The sequence below is a fragment of the Miniopterus schreibersii genome (assembly GCF_964146895.1).
Source record: "Miniopterus schreibersii genome assembly, chromosome: 12".
Taxonomy (NCBI): domain Eukaryota; kingdom Metazoa; phylum Chordata; class Mammalia; order Chiroptera; family Miniopteridae; genus Miniopterus; species Miniopterus schreibersii.
In genome coordinates this window covers 61,724,160-61,740,496 of record NC_138112.1, presented here as the reverse complement: position 1 = coordinate 61,740,496, position 16,337 = coordinate 61,724,160, and the positions used below count along the sequence as shown (strand labels likewise).

The window sequence follows — 16,337 nt, the reverse complement described above, 5'->3', positions numbered from 1 at the left end:
CAACAGCCAGTAAACAAATGACAGGATTAGAGACCTTCTAATAAAGTTAAAAACTGGAGAATATGAAGTAAGTATCTCAAATATTTAAAGATATAAAAGAATGAATTAAAAACACATGAAAAAAAGACACTATGAAAAAAACTTGGGCAGGCAGATTTGAAAAATAATACAGCTTCTAGAAATAACCACCAAAATTTAAATCTCAGTGACTGGGTAAAAACACACTTTCACAGCTGAAGAAAACAGCAAATTAGAGGTGAAAATTTATCTAGCCTGCAGAGAGATAAAAATGTGGAAAACGTGGGGGGGGGGGGGACCCAAAACCTGAGAGGCATAACAACAGAATGAAATAAGTCTACATACATTTATCAGGATTCCAAAAGGAAAGATGAGTGAGAGTGACAGCTATGTAATATTCAAAAAGAAAATAACTGAGAATTTTCCAAAACTGATTAAAGACATGAACCCCAAGCTCAAGGAAAAATCACTCTCAAAAGCAGATAGAGAATGGGAATTAGAAAATCACCATTTGGCAACCATTAGAACAATTGATTCAGGTAAGAAATCATTAGTGGATGCTGAAACTAGTGTGTGAAAGTTTGAGCAGTGACAGGATATTTATAGTCTCAAAGTATTTCCCCTCCAGTGATTCCATACAAGAACTATTTAGGGGTTAAGGTGCATCATATCTGCAACTTCCAAATGGCTCAGAAAAAAGATGTGTGCATATATACAGGGGTTGGCAAAACTAGGTTTACAGTTGTTTGCATGGAAAATAATACAATAATTAATAAATAATTATGCAAGAATAATTAATACAATAATTAATAAATAATAATGCAAGAATAAATTGTTTCATGTACTCACAACTATAAACCTACTTTTGCCCACCCCTGCAGATGCACACACACAACATATACACACACAGGGAGAAAAGGAGAAAGGAAACGTGGCAAAATATTAACGTAAGGAATACCGATGAAGTGTGTACAGAAACTCTCTATTGTTTTTGGAATATTAAGTCTGAAATTATGTCAAAATAAAAAGTTAAAAAATATGGAGAATTTTAGGTTTAATCAAACAACAAAATGCAGCTAGAAGTACATAAATTACCTAGCAAAACAAAAAAAAAATGCTAAACCTTCCAAGGATGGTAATGAGATGACTCAGAAATTAGAGGTACTAGGAGTCCAGGAAGAAGGAACTCTGAAAATAGGAATAAGGAACAGTTGGTCCCAAGATCCCTTAAACGGACGCACACAGGCAGGCCAACCCCTCACTGTCCTCCTTAGCAGGTGAAGGGTGGAGTATCACTGGAGACAATGAGCTACAGAGATTCCGTACTCAGAGACACTAGGCGTGGGAGGCAGAGTGGGGCTCTACGCTGAACAGGGCAGGATAAGTGTTCATCTACGAAATGAAAGAGCACCCATCTTCCTCCTCCATTCAGCTCCCAAAGTGCTGCAGCCCAGATTTATGCGTCCTCTCCCCCACTTCCCAGGCAGAGAGATTATCCTCTGGGTCAATGAACCAATCCAACAGAAATAACACACAAATATCGACATTTGGGCAAACCACCGGGTCCCCATCCTCTTAACCTAAGTAAAGCCTACCAACTCTCAAGCCTCACCCACGTACAAAGAGCTTCTAATCAGCTTTGAGTGCCTCACTCTTAACTGAGAGCAGACTGCTGAGAAACATCAGGTTATTGAAGAAAGTTTCCAATACGAAGGAAAGAAAATGACACAACGAAAAAGGAATCAAAGGAAACAAACAATACAAGGAGCTAAAGAAAAATTAAAACAAAACCATAAACACCTTCAGAGAAAGAAAGTACTGTATCCTTTAAAAAACAAAACTAGGAAGCTACAAAAAAAGATTAACTGGCAGTCAAGAGAAAACTCTTAGAAATTAAGTGTTCTGACAAAAAAAAAAAAAAATTTTTAAAAAAAGAAAAAGAAATGAAAAGTGAACAAAATAATCAAAAGGAAGGTTATTATATAAAATTGAGAAAATAGCTAAGAAATTAAAACAAAAAGACCATTAAAGCAAAAAGAGATCATAAATAGGACAGACGAGATATAAGAAAAATAAGGATCAATATAGTACACATTCACCATCTAGGCAACAGAAGTTCCATAAAGAGAAAAAAGGGAAAATAAATCAAAAATATAAAACACATAAATTTCTCAGAACTGGACATGAATTTCCACCTTCTAAGTGCCCAAATTGGTATCGAGTGAACAACAAAAAAACACACTCATACCAGCACATATCATAAATTTCAGAACATAAAATTTCCCAGGAAGATTAAAATGTCACAAATAAGGATCAAAAATTAGAATGACATCTCGCTTTTTGATATTAAAATGGAAGCTTAGGAGACAATGGAACAATGCTGTCAAAATTCTGAAGAAAACTCACCTCAACCAGAAACCTACACTAGCCTGACTATTAATCCAATGTGAAATGGAATACACTGAGACATGCAAGGTGACAGAAAGTTCATCCTCCCGTAGTCCCTTTCTTGGAAAGCTACTGGGAAAAATAAGCCCAAACTGAGGAAGATGTTAGAACCTGGAAACAGAATCCAACAAAACAAGAGAGAAGAAGGGAAATCCCAGACCCAAGGCGAACTGAGTTCAGGATGACCACCACAGAGGAGACCTAAAGGGCAGTCAACCCAGAAAGAAAACTCCTACAGTTTACCTGTGCTTGACCACTTTATTCTTTTGGTGGAGAATTTAGTAAAAACTCATTAGCAATGGAACATGAAAAACTAAGAGAGAAAAAAAGAGGAAGCTACTAACTCCCTGGAAAATAAAAAGTTACACAGGAAAGGAAGCATAACCATGTTTACTGCTTGGTTCAGTTGAAAACAATATTTATACAGTCCTAATAATGTACATAATAAATACTGCTTTAATGAAAAATGATGATTCAGCCCTACTGGTAAGACAGGAGAAAGGGAAATGTGTAAAGGAAGAGGGAGAACGGGAAGCAACGCTAACTCAGGACGCAAAAGGTGATGCCTATGATTGAGAAACCAAACACAGCGCGGCAGCACTTTATGGGAAGACAGGAAGGTAAGTACCAGAGGAAAGCTAAAAGAGCTGAAAACAGCAGCCCTTTAGGAAAAGCCTTAATTTTAGTTATATGTTTTATTTACTATTTGAATTTTAAAACCATATGTGTGTTAAGCTGTAGTATTTTTAAAGTATAAAATTAAGAAATACAGCCGAGATAAAAAATAGAGAACCAAAATTCATTTTTGGTTCTCTTTATTTACATGGAAATTTTTCTACTCTGCTGCTGTAATGACTGTTTATTAGAAAATACACTTAAATATTAATTATTTGGGAGGCATGCATCTAGTATAGGATATCAGAAATAGAAATAAAATTCATTAGTTGAAATACCCAACCACCACATTTTTCTGATAGCTTCTGCAACTGAATCATTTAAAAAGACCTCGGAGGAGAATTAAAATAGCCCCTGAAGCAAGGAGAAAGGGAATTTGATGTGCTAATAGGTGAGAGCTGGGGCGTGAAGGATGACTTTGCCAAACATTCAATATGTTCTTAATTACTCTGCTGCCAGATCAAGCTCCCACAGACTCTGAAAATCTATTCCCACTGCCCTCCTACGAGCTGTGTGATGTAAGGAAGAAGCCAGGTTTTGATTCATGAACGCTGGAGCCATAAAAGTAGACTCTCAGTAAGCAGCAGGGGAAGGATTGCATCCAGGAAAGCAACATGTACAGACTCACCCACCACTGCTGGAGTTGCCGTGCAGAGGTGTGCTACACAGGCATACTGGTCTCTCTCTTCTAGGAAGGGTCCCGGGTGCTCATGCAAAAGACCTGATTGACATGATCATCTCAGCAACACCTCTGGGTTTGGCTTTTCATATCCTCCCCATCTGGATCTAGCTAGTGATCTACTTTTTTTCCTTTTTCTACCTGACCACCAGAATCGGCCAATTCTTTGCTTGGGGCCCCAGATCAAGCTCTTTGGATCTTCCTGCATCTCTCCATCTGCAGACCCAACTCAGTCTTCTTTATTACCTGGCTGCTGCTGATCTCAGATTTTCTAGCTTGTTTCCACAGAAGTAACTGCAGGGAGCAGACTATTCAAAGACAAAGGCTACTCAAAAAAGGTTTGGAATTGGGGGTAGTATAATGGATTGTTTGTGCAACTGCGATCCTATCAACGTGACACCTCCAAAAACAGACTCCAAAAAGCTTAAACTCGCTTAAAATTCAAGCTAAAATTTCTAAATTCCATACATACTTTAGTCATATCTAGGCATTGGGAGGAAGAAGGGGAGAATAAGCCCAGAAGGTCTCCTGGGGGGCAGGGTAGGCTTTCAAATTCCAGAGAAACATTCCACAACCTGGAAGTTAAAGGGCACTGAGTTGAGTTAAACAGACTGCTAGTCTGGTATCTTTTCAACTCGGAGCACTGCTTCGTGCATTTGAGCTGGTGCTTCTTCAGCCTGCAGAGTGATTTACTGCTTGTTAGTGTTTACAGTTGAGTGATATTTTCAGCTACTTGTACAACTATAACTTCTGTGAGTGAGGGCCGCCGTCTGGACATCTACTAAGTGCAAGCAGCCTTGAGTTTTTCATGTAGCTGAGACAGATGTAGTCTGAACCCAGTCTCTAGATGCTTCTAATCCAAGCCCTAGGGGTCCAGAAGAGCAACTGGATGGGGAGAAGGGGGGAGCCTTCTCTGGTAATCGAGTTAGGACACACACAGTGAATCAATCCCATATCAAAAATATGGTCCCTGGACCAGCACCATCAATACCACTTGGGAACTTGCTAGAAATGCAAATTCTAGGACCCCACCCAGACCTACTCAATCTAAAACTTGGGGTGAAGTGACAGTAATCTGTTTTAACAAGGCTTTCAGGAGATTCTGACGAATACTAAAGTGGGAAAACCACTTCTCTAAGATCTTAGAGGGCTGCAGCAAACTGCCACATTTTACCCACAACTCTGGATTCCGGCTCCTCATGGGTGGTAACTGCCAATCAAGTGCTCTTTTGGAGGACTCCTGCCTATTTATCTCTTCCCTTTCTGTCCTCAAAAACTGAACTTGGACAGAGGCCAATAAGAAGTGCAGGTAAGTACATAATCCTCATCTGAGGCCTTCCTTGCAGCCAAGTCACCACTCTGGCTAGACTGCATAGGAACAAGCTCTTGTTTTTCAACCTCTTTCTTATGCTGGGTACAATAATCCATTTTAAGTCACTTCCCATTTTCCGCATCAATTTTAGACAGTGGCCATGGGACCCCTGCCCTCCCCTCTTTCTGTTCTAGGGCTAGTATGGTCAATGAAGAAAAGAAACAAATATGGTGTATTTTGACTAGTGCTACCTAGAATAGCAAATTTGGAAAAGCTGTCTGTCAAAGGACTGGGTAAATAAAATTATGACACTGAAAAGGTGGGGAACAATCTTTTAAATCATGTAGAAAAATAACATGGGAAAATAGTCCATTCTACAGCATGATTTTAGGGCTATATTATATTTAGTTTTTAAAAAATTATTGCTGAGAAAATATGGTTTGGGTGACATATGCCAGGAATCCAAAATTTCATAGTTCCTGGCCTGCTCCATCCCCATATCACATTTAATGCTCACTTGCCTCAGTCTCTGTCCTCCAGACATGCGTACGCCTGGCAGAGACCCAGAGGCAAGGCAAGGGAGGGTGTCCAAGGAGATTCCCAGCGACACAGGCTCAGCCCAGATGTGGGGATGAGGCCTGCCAAGGGGCAAGGCCAGAAATGTCACTAACGAAAGGAGGGATACAGGTGTGCAGTATTTGGGGTGATGATAACGTTTTGTTGATATTTGCAAAAAAGGGGAGAAAAATGAAAGCAAGGAGAGAATGAAAGGCAGCAAAATACAGGTGGCCTTGACATTAGGAGCTAAGAAAATTAACGATAAAAACAAACTCGTCCCCTCATAAAGAACCTGAACTTGGTGAGAAATTCCTTCCAAAGAAAAGATTCAAAACAAAGAGCCAATGTCTCCGAACCAGACAGAGTTGCTACTTTAAAGTTATGCTCAAGAATTACTTTGTCAGACTTTTTCAACTTTTAAGAGTGTGGCACAATATGCATAATGTAATCGGTCTCCTATCTGGTTACAGGTAAGAATGGCAGGGCATCTGGTGACACAGAGCAGCTGGTTTCTGCAAGGCTACCCCCCCACTGTCTTCATAATCCACACAATAGGGGTTTTTTTGTTGCTGTTTGTTTGTTAACATTAGACTAAGGCATAAGCATCTGTCCAAAATAGGGCTCTACTCTCACCCCTTCCTCTCCAGTCTGAGCCAGCTCAGTGCATGGTTGTAGGTCCTGCTAGCATGTTTAAAAAAACCAGACCATCCCCTGATTTACTGACCAAATCCACGCCTACTCCCACCTTGGGGTCTCTGATATTATAAACTTGATGGAATCTAGAGGGGAGACTTTCCTGATGGGTTCCTAGTAATCAAATCTAGAGTTGGTTAAGTACTTCTGAAGGGAGGGGCAAAGTTAACTGTAAATATATCATCACTATTCAGGACAGTTGCTTTCACTGAAGATGTGGAATGTAAAACCCACGGCTTTAAATTCGGGCTCTCATCACCTGAGTACCTAGAAATGTGATAAACACTTAATTTCCCTGAAAAAGATTATTTAAGAAAGCGTAAAAGAAAAAATACAGAATATATTTTCTAATTATATATCAGGATTTATGCCTTTTATACTTATGTTCTTTCCCAAATTTGACTATTTTGTCCTAAATTAAAGCACATTCATTGCAAAACTGCAAAATTCCATGAACTATTTTCTTCTAGTCTATATTTTTATGAAAGACAGAGAACCAAAATTCCAACCATTTATTCTTATTAAACTTTTCTCAGAGCTTTAGATAGAACAGAATGAAGTTCCACTGTTTCCACACTTTCTGGCTGGGTCATGACCATTCACCTGTAGGAATTCTCATGCACAGAAACAGATGTGATATTCTTTGTCTCGAGCTTGTACCACATGCTTGAAATAGTGGAAATGCTTCAGCCCAGAGGAGGCTCAATGGCGCCCATAAAATTCCATAAGCAATTCAAAATAATCTACAGGTGGAAGACCTGGGTTCTCACTTGTTTACACAACTTGCCAATTATAGGACCTCAGATAAGTCATTAGGCACCGTGAGTCTCATTATGTCAGCTTTATAGATGAAAAAGAATTTATCACTTTCCCCACCTTCCTCAATTTTATTTATTCTCAAATAAAATAATGGATGTCGCATCACTGTGTGAGGGAGGCTTGCATGGCTCAGGTCCTGGGATCCCAATCTCCCTCCTCCCCTTCTTTATGTACCAAGGCCTCCTGTCTGGATTAAATCACCCTGCTACTGTGAGGGATACCACGATAACCCAGGAAGTCCCCCAAAATGCTTAAAACTTTGCAAGGCATTATACTTCCACACATGTTAAGTGACAGGAAAGAAACACAGATAATAAGCTCTAAGAGCTACAACAGAAAGGTTTTGGTTTGTTCAATTTTCCTCTAAAGCCTACATTCACTTCCTCTCAGGCATCCTCACTTCAGGAACCATCCTGACCCCTCCCAGCGAGGAGCGCGGCCTCCCCTGTTCTCCCACGCATTCTGTACCCCACTCTATGAGAGCACTTCTCATTCACTTGTAGCCCTACTTGCTGGCTTCCCAAGTTAGTGGAAAGTTCCTTTGAGGGCAGGAACTGGCTTCTTTTTCTGCATTCTCAGCACCTGGTGGAGTGCCTGGCACACAGTAACTGCTTAGTAAAGACTGAAGGAAGTGAGGGATGGAGGGATGGAGGGATGGAGGGAAGGAGGGAAGGAGGGAAGGAGGGCAGGAGGGCAGGAGGGCAGGAGGGAGGGAAGAAAAGAAACTCCTATATGAAGATTAACCAGGTAGCAGTATACAGCTCTACTGAGAAGGCAGAATCAGGAGACAAGGAGGGCTGGCCAGAAAGAGAGCAATGACCAGAATGAACAATGGGGTTATCTTACATGAAAACCCTGGGGTCTGTAAGCTAGACAGCCAGGTGTGCTCCAAAGCAGCTAGGAAGCAATAAGTACCAGTCCCAGAGCTTCAGGCATATTCAGTGAGAAAGAAGGTGTGGTCCCTCCACAATCCCTACAATGCCACCAGGGCCTTGTGACTCTTTCAAGCAAGGAAGGAGCCCTGAGGAAGGCTTGACCACCTCATTTCTCTGCCGGAAATACCCAGGGGCCTCAGCAATCGACTGGCAATCCATGATGCCTCTAGATTACTTTTGCTGACCATTTTCCTCACAGAGCACTGGAAATGCTAACTGAAATAACCCATGTAAAGCACTTAACACACAGTCCCTGGCAGAGAGTAAGCACTTAAAATACAAACTATTACTGAGTAGCTTGTAGAATATTTTCAGGAATTCTAAGCACTAAACTGCAAAAGCCATCAGGAAGTCTTTATTTCCAACAAGACCCAAGCCTCCCTGTTGATCTCTACAATAAACAAACATACTGTCTTCCTAAGCACATTTAAAACAAACTAGAAGCTGCTGCTTTCATATTTCTTTCCTCATCATTTCAAAATTAAGCTGACTTTATAAGACCTCAAGTGTAACAGCACGCTTTCATCTTAGAAAGCTAGAATTTAAATAACCTGTACAAATTCAGTATATTTTCCTTTGTCCCATCCCAGCAGCTGTACCATGCCTGATGTGGCTAGCACTGGAATTCTCTTACCACAGTCGGAGGGTCATTCCATTCCTCGTAGGAGATGGCAGCATATGGGTAGATCCGGTCGTTGATAATCTGCAGGGTAGCCAGGGCAATGGCTTTAATTGACTGGAAGTATGCTTCCCAGAACCACCGGGCCTGTAAAGAAAACAACACTGTATTCAGTGGGCAAACAAGTAAGACAAAACTTAAGAACTAGATGCTCTACAGGACCCGACGCTGGGTCTGGGTAATGCCTTTATTCCCAAAGAGCGGGAGCCTGTGGCAAATGCTCCCTGCTGTTCACACCAGCTCCATCAAAAGTGTGCACTTATCAAATGCAGTCAAAACAGAACGCAAGCAAGGGAAGCACACACTGGATTCAATTTCTATATAAGAGAAGTTATGTGATGATGACAACGTCACAGTTATACCAGAGCAAGTTTATAGTCTTTTTAAAAGATATAGCAAACATAAGTGCACAAATCTTAAGTGCACAGCTCACTGAACTTTTACACATGTACATACTTATAACTATTACCCAGATAAAGAGAATATTCCAGCACCCCAGAAGATTCCCTTCTGCTGAGTCCCAGTCAGTGTCTTGCCCCTCTAAAAGTGAATCATTTTCTTCAGCACATTCTAAATACAATTTCATTGTCTTCTGGCTTCATCCAATTTTTGCTAATATGTAAACCAAAGCTGTTGGACTTACTGGGGCTCCTTTGAAGATAACATGCCTTTTAATTCTGACTGCATTTAAGCTGTCTCTGTCTTTGGTTACAGCAGTTCAACATGATGTGACTAGGTATGGCTCTTTGCATTTATCCCACTAAGGAACGCAGAGCTTCGGCAATCTGTGGTTTGATGTTTTTCACCATTTTTAGAACACTCTTAGCCATTATTTCTTTAAATATTGGTTCTGTCACTCTCTTCTTCTAGGACTCCAAATACACACATATGAAATGTTTTCACTGCGTCCCACGTCTCTCTCTCTCCCCTTTTAAAAATTTTTTAGCCCGGCCTGGCATGGCTCAGCAGTGGAGCATCGATTTAGAATCCAGGCGATCGGGGTTCAATTTCCAGTCAGGGCACATGCCCGGGTTGCGGGCTCAATCCCCAGTCAGGGGCATGCAGGAGGCAGCCGATCAATGACTCTCTCATCATTGATGTTTCTATCTCTCCCTCTCCCTCTCCCTCTCCTTTCCTCTCTCTGAAATCAATAAAGATATATTTTTTAAAAATTGTTTTTAATTGATTTTTAGAGAGAAAGGAAGGAAGAGGGAGAGAGAAAAATATTGATGTGAGAGTAGACTATCGATTGGCTGCCCCCTGCACACCCCCTACCAGGATCGAGTCTGAAACCTGGGCATGTGCCCTGACCAGGGATCAAACCAGCAACCTTTTGGTGCATGGAATGACACCCAACCAAGCCACACTGGCCAGGGCGCATCCCATGTTTCTTACTCTCTTTTCTGTATTTTTTCTGTCTGTGCTCCAATCTGGATATTTTCTACCAATTTTCTCATGGTCCAATAATCTTTTTGTGTGTGTGTCTAAACTACTATTAAATTCACATATTGAATTTTTAATTTCAGTTCTTACATTTTTCAGTTCCAGAATTTCCACTGGACTTTTTAAAAGTAGATTTCATATTTTTGTTGAAGTTCTCCTTTTCTTCTATCTTACTGAACACAGTTTCTGACAGAAAACTCCAATATCTGAATCACCTATAGGTCTCTTTCTACTATCTGTTTTTCCTCTTCATTTTGTTCATTTGGTTTCAAATTCTAGCATGCCTCTTAATTTTTCATTTGCTAGACATTCTGTATTAAAAATTATAGAGGTTCTGGATGATCCAGATTATCTTCTTCCTAAGAGTGTAACATATTCTCTGTCAGGCACAGCGAATGCAGTCAAACCCCTGTAATCCCTTTAGTGGTTGGTTTTAAGTTTTGTTAGGGCTGAAGCTTTTCCTTACTTTTAAAGTATGGCCCTTTGGAGCTTTCAGTTAAAGCCCAGGTTAATTACCAGGACCCCTCCATTTTGGCAGGCCTGAACACAACCTTTATCTTGTCAGTACTATATATGGTAACTAAAATGTTTATACAGCTTGTTAGGCTCCCAGCTACTTCTTTCTGCAGAGATTCTTGGAGTCTTGCTCTGATCATGTGCACCTTGGAAGTTGGCAAACACCTCAAGGGAAGATTGCATGCCCACTTTTTGCCCATTTCTGCTTACTTCCCTAGGGTCCTCTCTTCCCTGGGATTCTGTCCTTTAAATCTCAGACACTTTAATAAGCCCTAACTCCAGCGCTCAGCCTTATGGGACTGCTGCTTTCTGCTATGACTCTATAACCCTGTATTGTAAATTAGCATCTGCCCTCAGGGGAATGACTAGAGTTCAAATGCTGCCCAACTCAGTGTGCTTCCTTTCTCTCAGGAACTCTAGTCCTTCAAGTACTGGCTGCATTATTTGCTCTTCAATGCCTCTACACTGTTGTTTAATCTATTTTATTTTTATTTTTTGTTAATCCTCACCCAAGGATTTTTTTTCCACTGATTTTTTAGAGAGAGTGGAAGGGAGGGAGGGGGAGAGAGAGAGGGAAGAAGAGAAAGAGTGACATTGATGTGAGAGAGACACATCGATTGGTTGCCTCCTGCATACATCCCGGGCCAGGGGATGAACCTGCAACCCAGGTACATGCCCTTGACTGGGAATCAAACCCACGACCACGGGCCAACATTCTAACACTGAGCCACACTGGCCAGGGCTGTTTTATCTATCTTAATAAGCTTTTATATTTCTTTTTCTTTTTTTGGCAAGAGAGGTGCTTTAATATCAGCGACTCTGTCACAGTCCAATATAGTTTTCTGAAAGAGGACAGTGTCTTATCCAAGCAGAGTTTAAACTCAGTTACTAACAACAAAGCAGTAATGTGGTCTAGATGATATCCCAGCTTCGTTGAGACCTATGATTCCACTCAAAATAGAGGCCATTTGGATTTACACAGGCGTGAACTATGAAAATTTAACATGAGGAAATTGGAAGCATAACCAAAAGAGGTGGAGGACAAAGATACTTTCTAGTCTCAACTTGCCAACCTTGGTTCTGTTTGCTGGGTAAGTCCTCTATGCATTAGTTAAAGCCCAGGATAACTTCTGAGTTATGTGACTATCCTCACCACTAATTATATTAAAAAGGCAAAAGCATCACAATGAGAATTTCTCCTCCTCAATGAAAAGCTGAAACAGATTTAACTTCCAAAGGGATCTGACCGAAGCTGTCTTGTAGCTTCCCATCTGGGTACAGCCTGGGGGCTGGCTGGTTGCCTGCTGCTGCTTCTCAGATATACCCCACTCACTCCAACATCATTCCTGCTTAAATTCATGTTGCTGCTCCCCCCCATCATCCAGCCAAAATATTTACAATTTATGAGACCTGAAAGAATCTATCTTCTCTGTGAAACTGTAACTGATCACCCCAAATATCAGCAATCTCCCCTTACTATGAGATCCTGCAGCATTTACAGCCTTTACCTTATAGGTCAGTTCCACGACATACTGTCCTATAATTGTTTTACTATTATTTCAGATGATCACTTTTCTCTCACTAGCTAGATTATGCGTTCCTTTGGTGTAGAAAAAGGCATTTTTATTAGCATCCTTACACAAATGTTAGAATGTCTTATCTGCTGCAAAGCACTTTTGTATCCATGATCTCATGTGCTCTCTATAACCAGCCTGTCCCTTATTTGGGGCAGATACAAGTTTCATTTCATATGTGAGATACAAAGATATTAAGTGGCAGAGTCACAACTCAAACCCATGAATCTTAACTTTAAACTCAGATCTTTTCCCATTCCATTCCAGAGAATTCAGAATACTAGCACATGGTAAGTTTTAGGAAATAGTCCTTTTTCAAGAAACTGAGAGGTATAAAAATTCACTAAGAAGCATGAGCCCACACATCCTAAAAGTTATCTCCCTCTCTACCCAGATGGGTCCATCATCATATGTTCTTTTATTTTAAATCATATTCAAATTAAACCATGCTCAAACTCAAGCATTTCAAAGCTTTATGTTCACATTTAATCACAGTGGAGACAGCAGCCTTTGGGATTTATAGGAAACAGTGATTGGTAACAAATCCACCTAGAATACCAGCCAAAGGCACAACTGTAGGACAGAGCTTCTCATTTAAGATGCCTCAAATCATCTCACTCTGTCCACCAAATGGCAAGTCACTCTAAAGGAAGCAAGCTTTGCCAATAATCATAGCTCAAGTGTTTCAGCCTAAGGATAAATGAACTTCTTGAGCTTAATTGTTTCTGCAGGACCTCCGCAACACCTTGAAGTGTTTAGAGCATTATAATTTACAGCCCCTCCAGAATGCAGTGTCAGCCACTTGTCAGCAGAGGAAGGAGTTTGCAGCTATACTAGTGATACCCAAATGCACCAGTGTTATCATCCAGTAAGCAAATGCAAAAGCTTATGTTGTGGGGGTTTTATCCCCTTAAAACATGGGCCACATTTATCACTATCTGAAAAGTTTAAATGAGGGGTCCTTTAGCAGCTGTGTCAATTCCGCAGTCAATCCTCCACTGTGGAAGCTACACAGTTGAAAAGTTAAGTCACATGTGAACTGGTCAGGCCAACATAAGTGAGCAAAGTGTTTAATCTTTCTTCAATGAACAAATACCACCATAATTTTATAAAACATGCAGATTCCAAAGCATATAAACTATAAAGTTCCTATAATGCTTTCAAACCTGAGAATAAATAAAGTTCCGAAAAGGGAAGGATTAGGCCAACTTAAAACTATCGTAAGCAAATAGGTACTTCAAACTGAAATTGCTACTTTAGGTTATACACAATGAAATGTGCTTAATTTCTCTGATTTTCAGTACCATAAGCCAACAGCAATAACACGTGTTTAAAGGAAGCCAGTGCAGTATAGTATAAAAAGCCACGGCTGTGAGCACCTTGGACAACTTCAATTTCGAAATGTGAAAGATGAAGATCCTAACACCTATCTCATGAAGCTGTGAGCTTGATGAGATGAGGTTTATAGAGTTTCTTTCTTATAAAGTGCTAGTGCAGAATGGACAATCAGAAAGCATTAGCTCTCTCCTCAAAACTTACATCCATCCTGTCCTCTTAGGGTCTCTGTCACTTGCTTTAGAATACCTCCAACACTTTTTAGGTTGGGAGGGGGAAGAAGGGAGCCAGAATGGGATCTCGATGTTACACTCTATCCACCTTGACTCTTATAGACAGTAAAGAAACCCAACTGGTCAGACAACAGAGTGAGAAATAATAAAAATACACCAAATGGGAGTGTGACAGAACTTTATAATGACAAGTACAGCAACCAATAACGTGCCTGTAGCTTAATCTCTAAGCTTTCAAGGAAGAGGACAGTAACCATGAGTGTGAGAATACATCTGGTTTTGCGCACACTGAACTCCCAGCCTCTAGCACACTGCCTGTCACAGAGGAATCAGTCAAATATTTGTTGAAAGAACGAATCCACCTAACATCACTGTCTCATAAGCACAGGCACCCCTGGCAGCTCAAACAACCTTCCAAATCTTCTAAGTTCCAATCCACGAGGTTAAATGGGCAAGTTGTCATTTAATAATGACTGCATCTTGTATACAGAATTTTAAAAGATGAAAAATGGGGAAAGTGGATTTGAGGAAGAAAAACCAAATTTCAAAGGGTGGCAAGCTCCTCCAGGAGTGATAGGACACACATAATTTCAGCTTTGGAAGAGCACAGGAGGGAGAGGTGGCTACCACAAAAGCAGCCAAGGAAGGGAGCTAAAATTTTAATGAATTCTTAAACCTAAGTGTGGGCTAGCAAAATGATGTGGAAGCTCCAGACAAAGGGGAATCTGCATTTATTTACAAGCTCTGTTCTGCTGGATGTTCTTGAGAAAGACTGGGGAAGGGAAGGAAACCAAAGAGAGTCCCTCTCAACAGTATACAGGTAAAATCCCTGCCCATTTCTTGGACTTTCTTTTTAATCCAAAGCAAAAGCCTTAAACTGCTGGGGGAGGAGCAGAAAATGCTCCCATCCCCAAGGTCCAGTCACAGATGCATGCCTCTGGGAAGGCATGGAAAGGCAGCTTGCCACCGAGAGGGGTTGAAGCCACAGCCTCTGCTCCTCAGGGAGGGCAGGAAACTCGCTTGCTGTACCCTAAGCCTTGCACTGAGGCCACGGCTGCTATGCAAGGGCCAGGACACCCTCCCACCAGCAATCCTAGACGAAGGTACACTGCCCTGTGGGAGGAGAAGCAAAAGCCATCTCTCCCTGGAGGACAAGCAAGAAAACTTGCTCAGGTCAGGATCCTGCATTGACACAAAGCAGAGGTCAGCTACCACTAAGAGAGGGGCAGGACACCTCCAACCCAAGACTCCCCACAGATACGGAGCAGCATTCAGCTGCCACAGGGAAAGGAGAAGGGACTTTGAGAAAGCCCCGCCTCCCAGGCCCCCAGCAAATGGGCCTGACTGAGACTGAGGCTGGACCTGAGGAAGGGAACATCCCACTGCCCCCACCAAGAGCCCAGCGCCACACACGAGCAATGCAAGTCTACCATGGAGGGGAAAGGCTTCCATGGCGCAGGCCACCAGGGCTTGCTGGAAGCGAGAGGTGAGGTGGGAACGCAGAAAAGCCTCAGTATCCCGGGCCCCACACTAATAACACAGTAGCAGCAGCGGACTACTGGCGGCATCTGAGTCTGTGATGTGCTGAAGGGAAGTCTAGCGACAGAAAATCCCAAACCCAGCCCAATGACCAGAGACAGTCAATCTCCCACATGTATGGCCTGACAGGACAGATGTGCCCATTCCTGGACATGACATTTACCTCAGTCTCCTGTTTCTCTACACAGTCTGCCCATCATTCAACCAAAATTTACCAGGGGAAAAAAAACAAAATAAGAGAAAACAACGCACGGTCATAATATCAAGCTGTCAAAAGAACCAGACCCAAAGATGACCAAGGTGTTAGACCTATCCAACAGGGACTTAAAAATAACCATTATTAATATGTTAAAGAATCTGGTGAAAAGGTAAGCAACTTACATGAACAGGTGGAAATTTCCAGTAGAGATGGGAAGGATAAAAAAATAGTCAAACGAAAATTCTGGAAATAAAGAAAACAATATAAAGAAATCCTTTGACAACTTTATACTACATATACCAGAGGGAAAAAATAGTGAACCTGGAAACAGAAAAAGAAATGATCTGGTGGGAAGAGATTAACCAAAGAACTTATATGCATATGTGCATAACCCATGGACACAGACAATAGTGTGAGGAAGGCCTGGGGGTTGGGGGGCAGGTGCAGAGGAGAAGGGGTCAATGGGAGGAAAAAAGGACATCTGTAATACTTTCAACAATATAGATAAATTTTTAAAAAATAAAGAAGTGATCCAAACCAAAATGCAAAGAGTAAAAGAAAACTGAACAGGGCATCCAAGGACTAGAGGACAAAACTGAATGTTCTAACATACCTTTAAGAGTCCCAGAAGAGGGGGTAAGAGACAAGGCAACACATAGATATACCCAAAGAAGTAATAGCT

At 41.3% G+C, this 16,337-nt stretch overlaps 1 protein-coding gene across 7 annotated transcripts in view; it reads right to left on the bottom strand.

The window, feature by feature from the left end:
• Positions 1-16,337, bottom strand: part of LOC308565468 (exostosin-2) — a 126,016-nt gene that overhangs the window by 50,488 nt on the left and 59,191 nt on the right. For all 7 annotated transcript variants that reach the window (XM_081154693.1, XM_081154694.1, XM_081154695.1 and 4 more), the window contains one exon: positions 8,772-8,903. In XM_081154693.1, the coding sequence (XP_081010819.1) occupies positions 8,772-8,903 (132 nt within the window). The remainder of the gene's footprint in view (positions 1-8,771; positions 8,904-16,337) is intronic.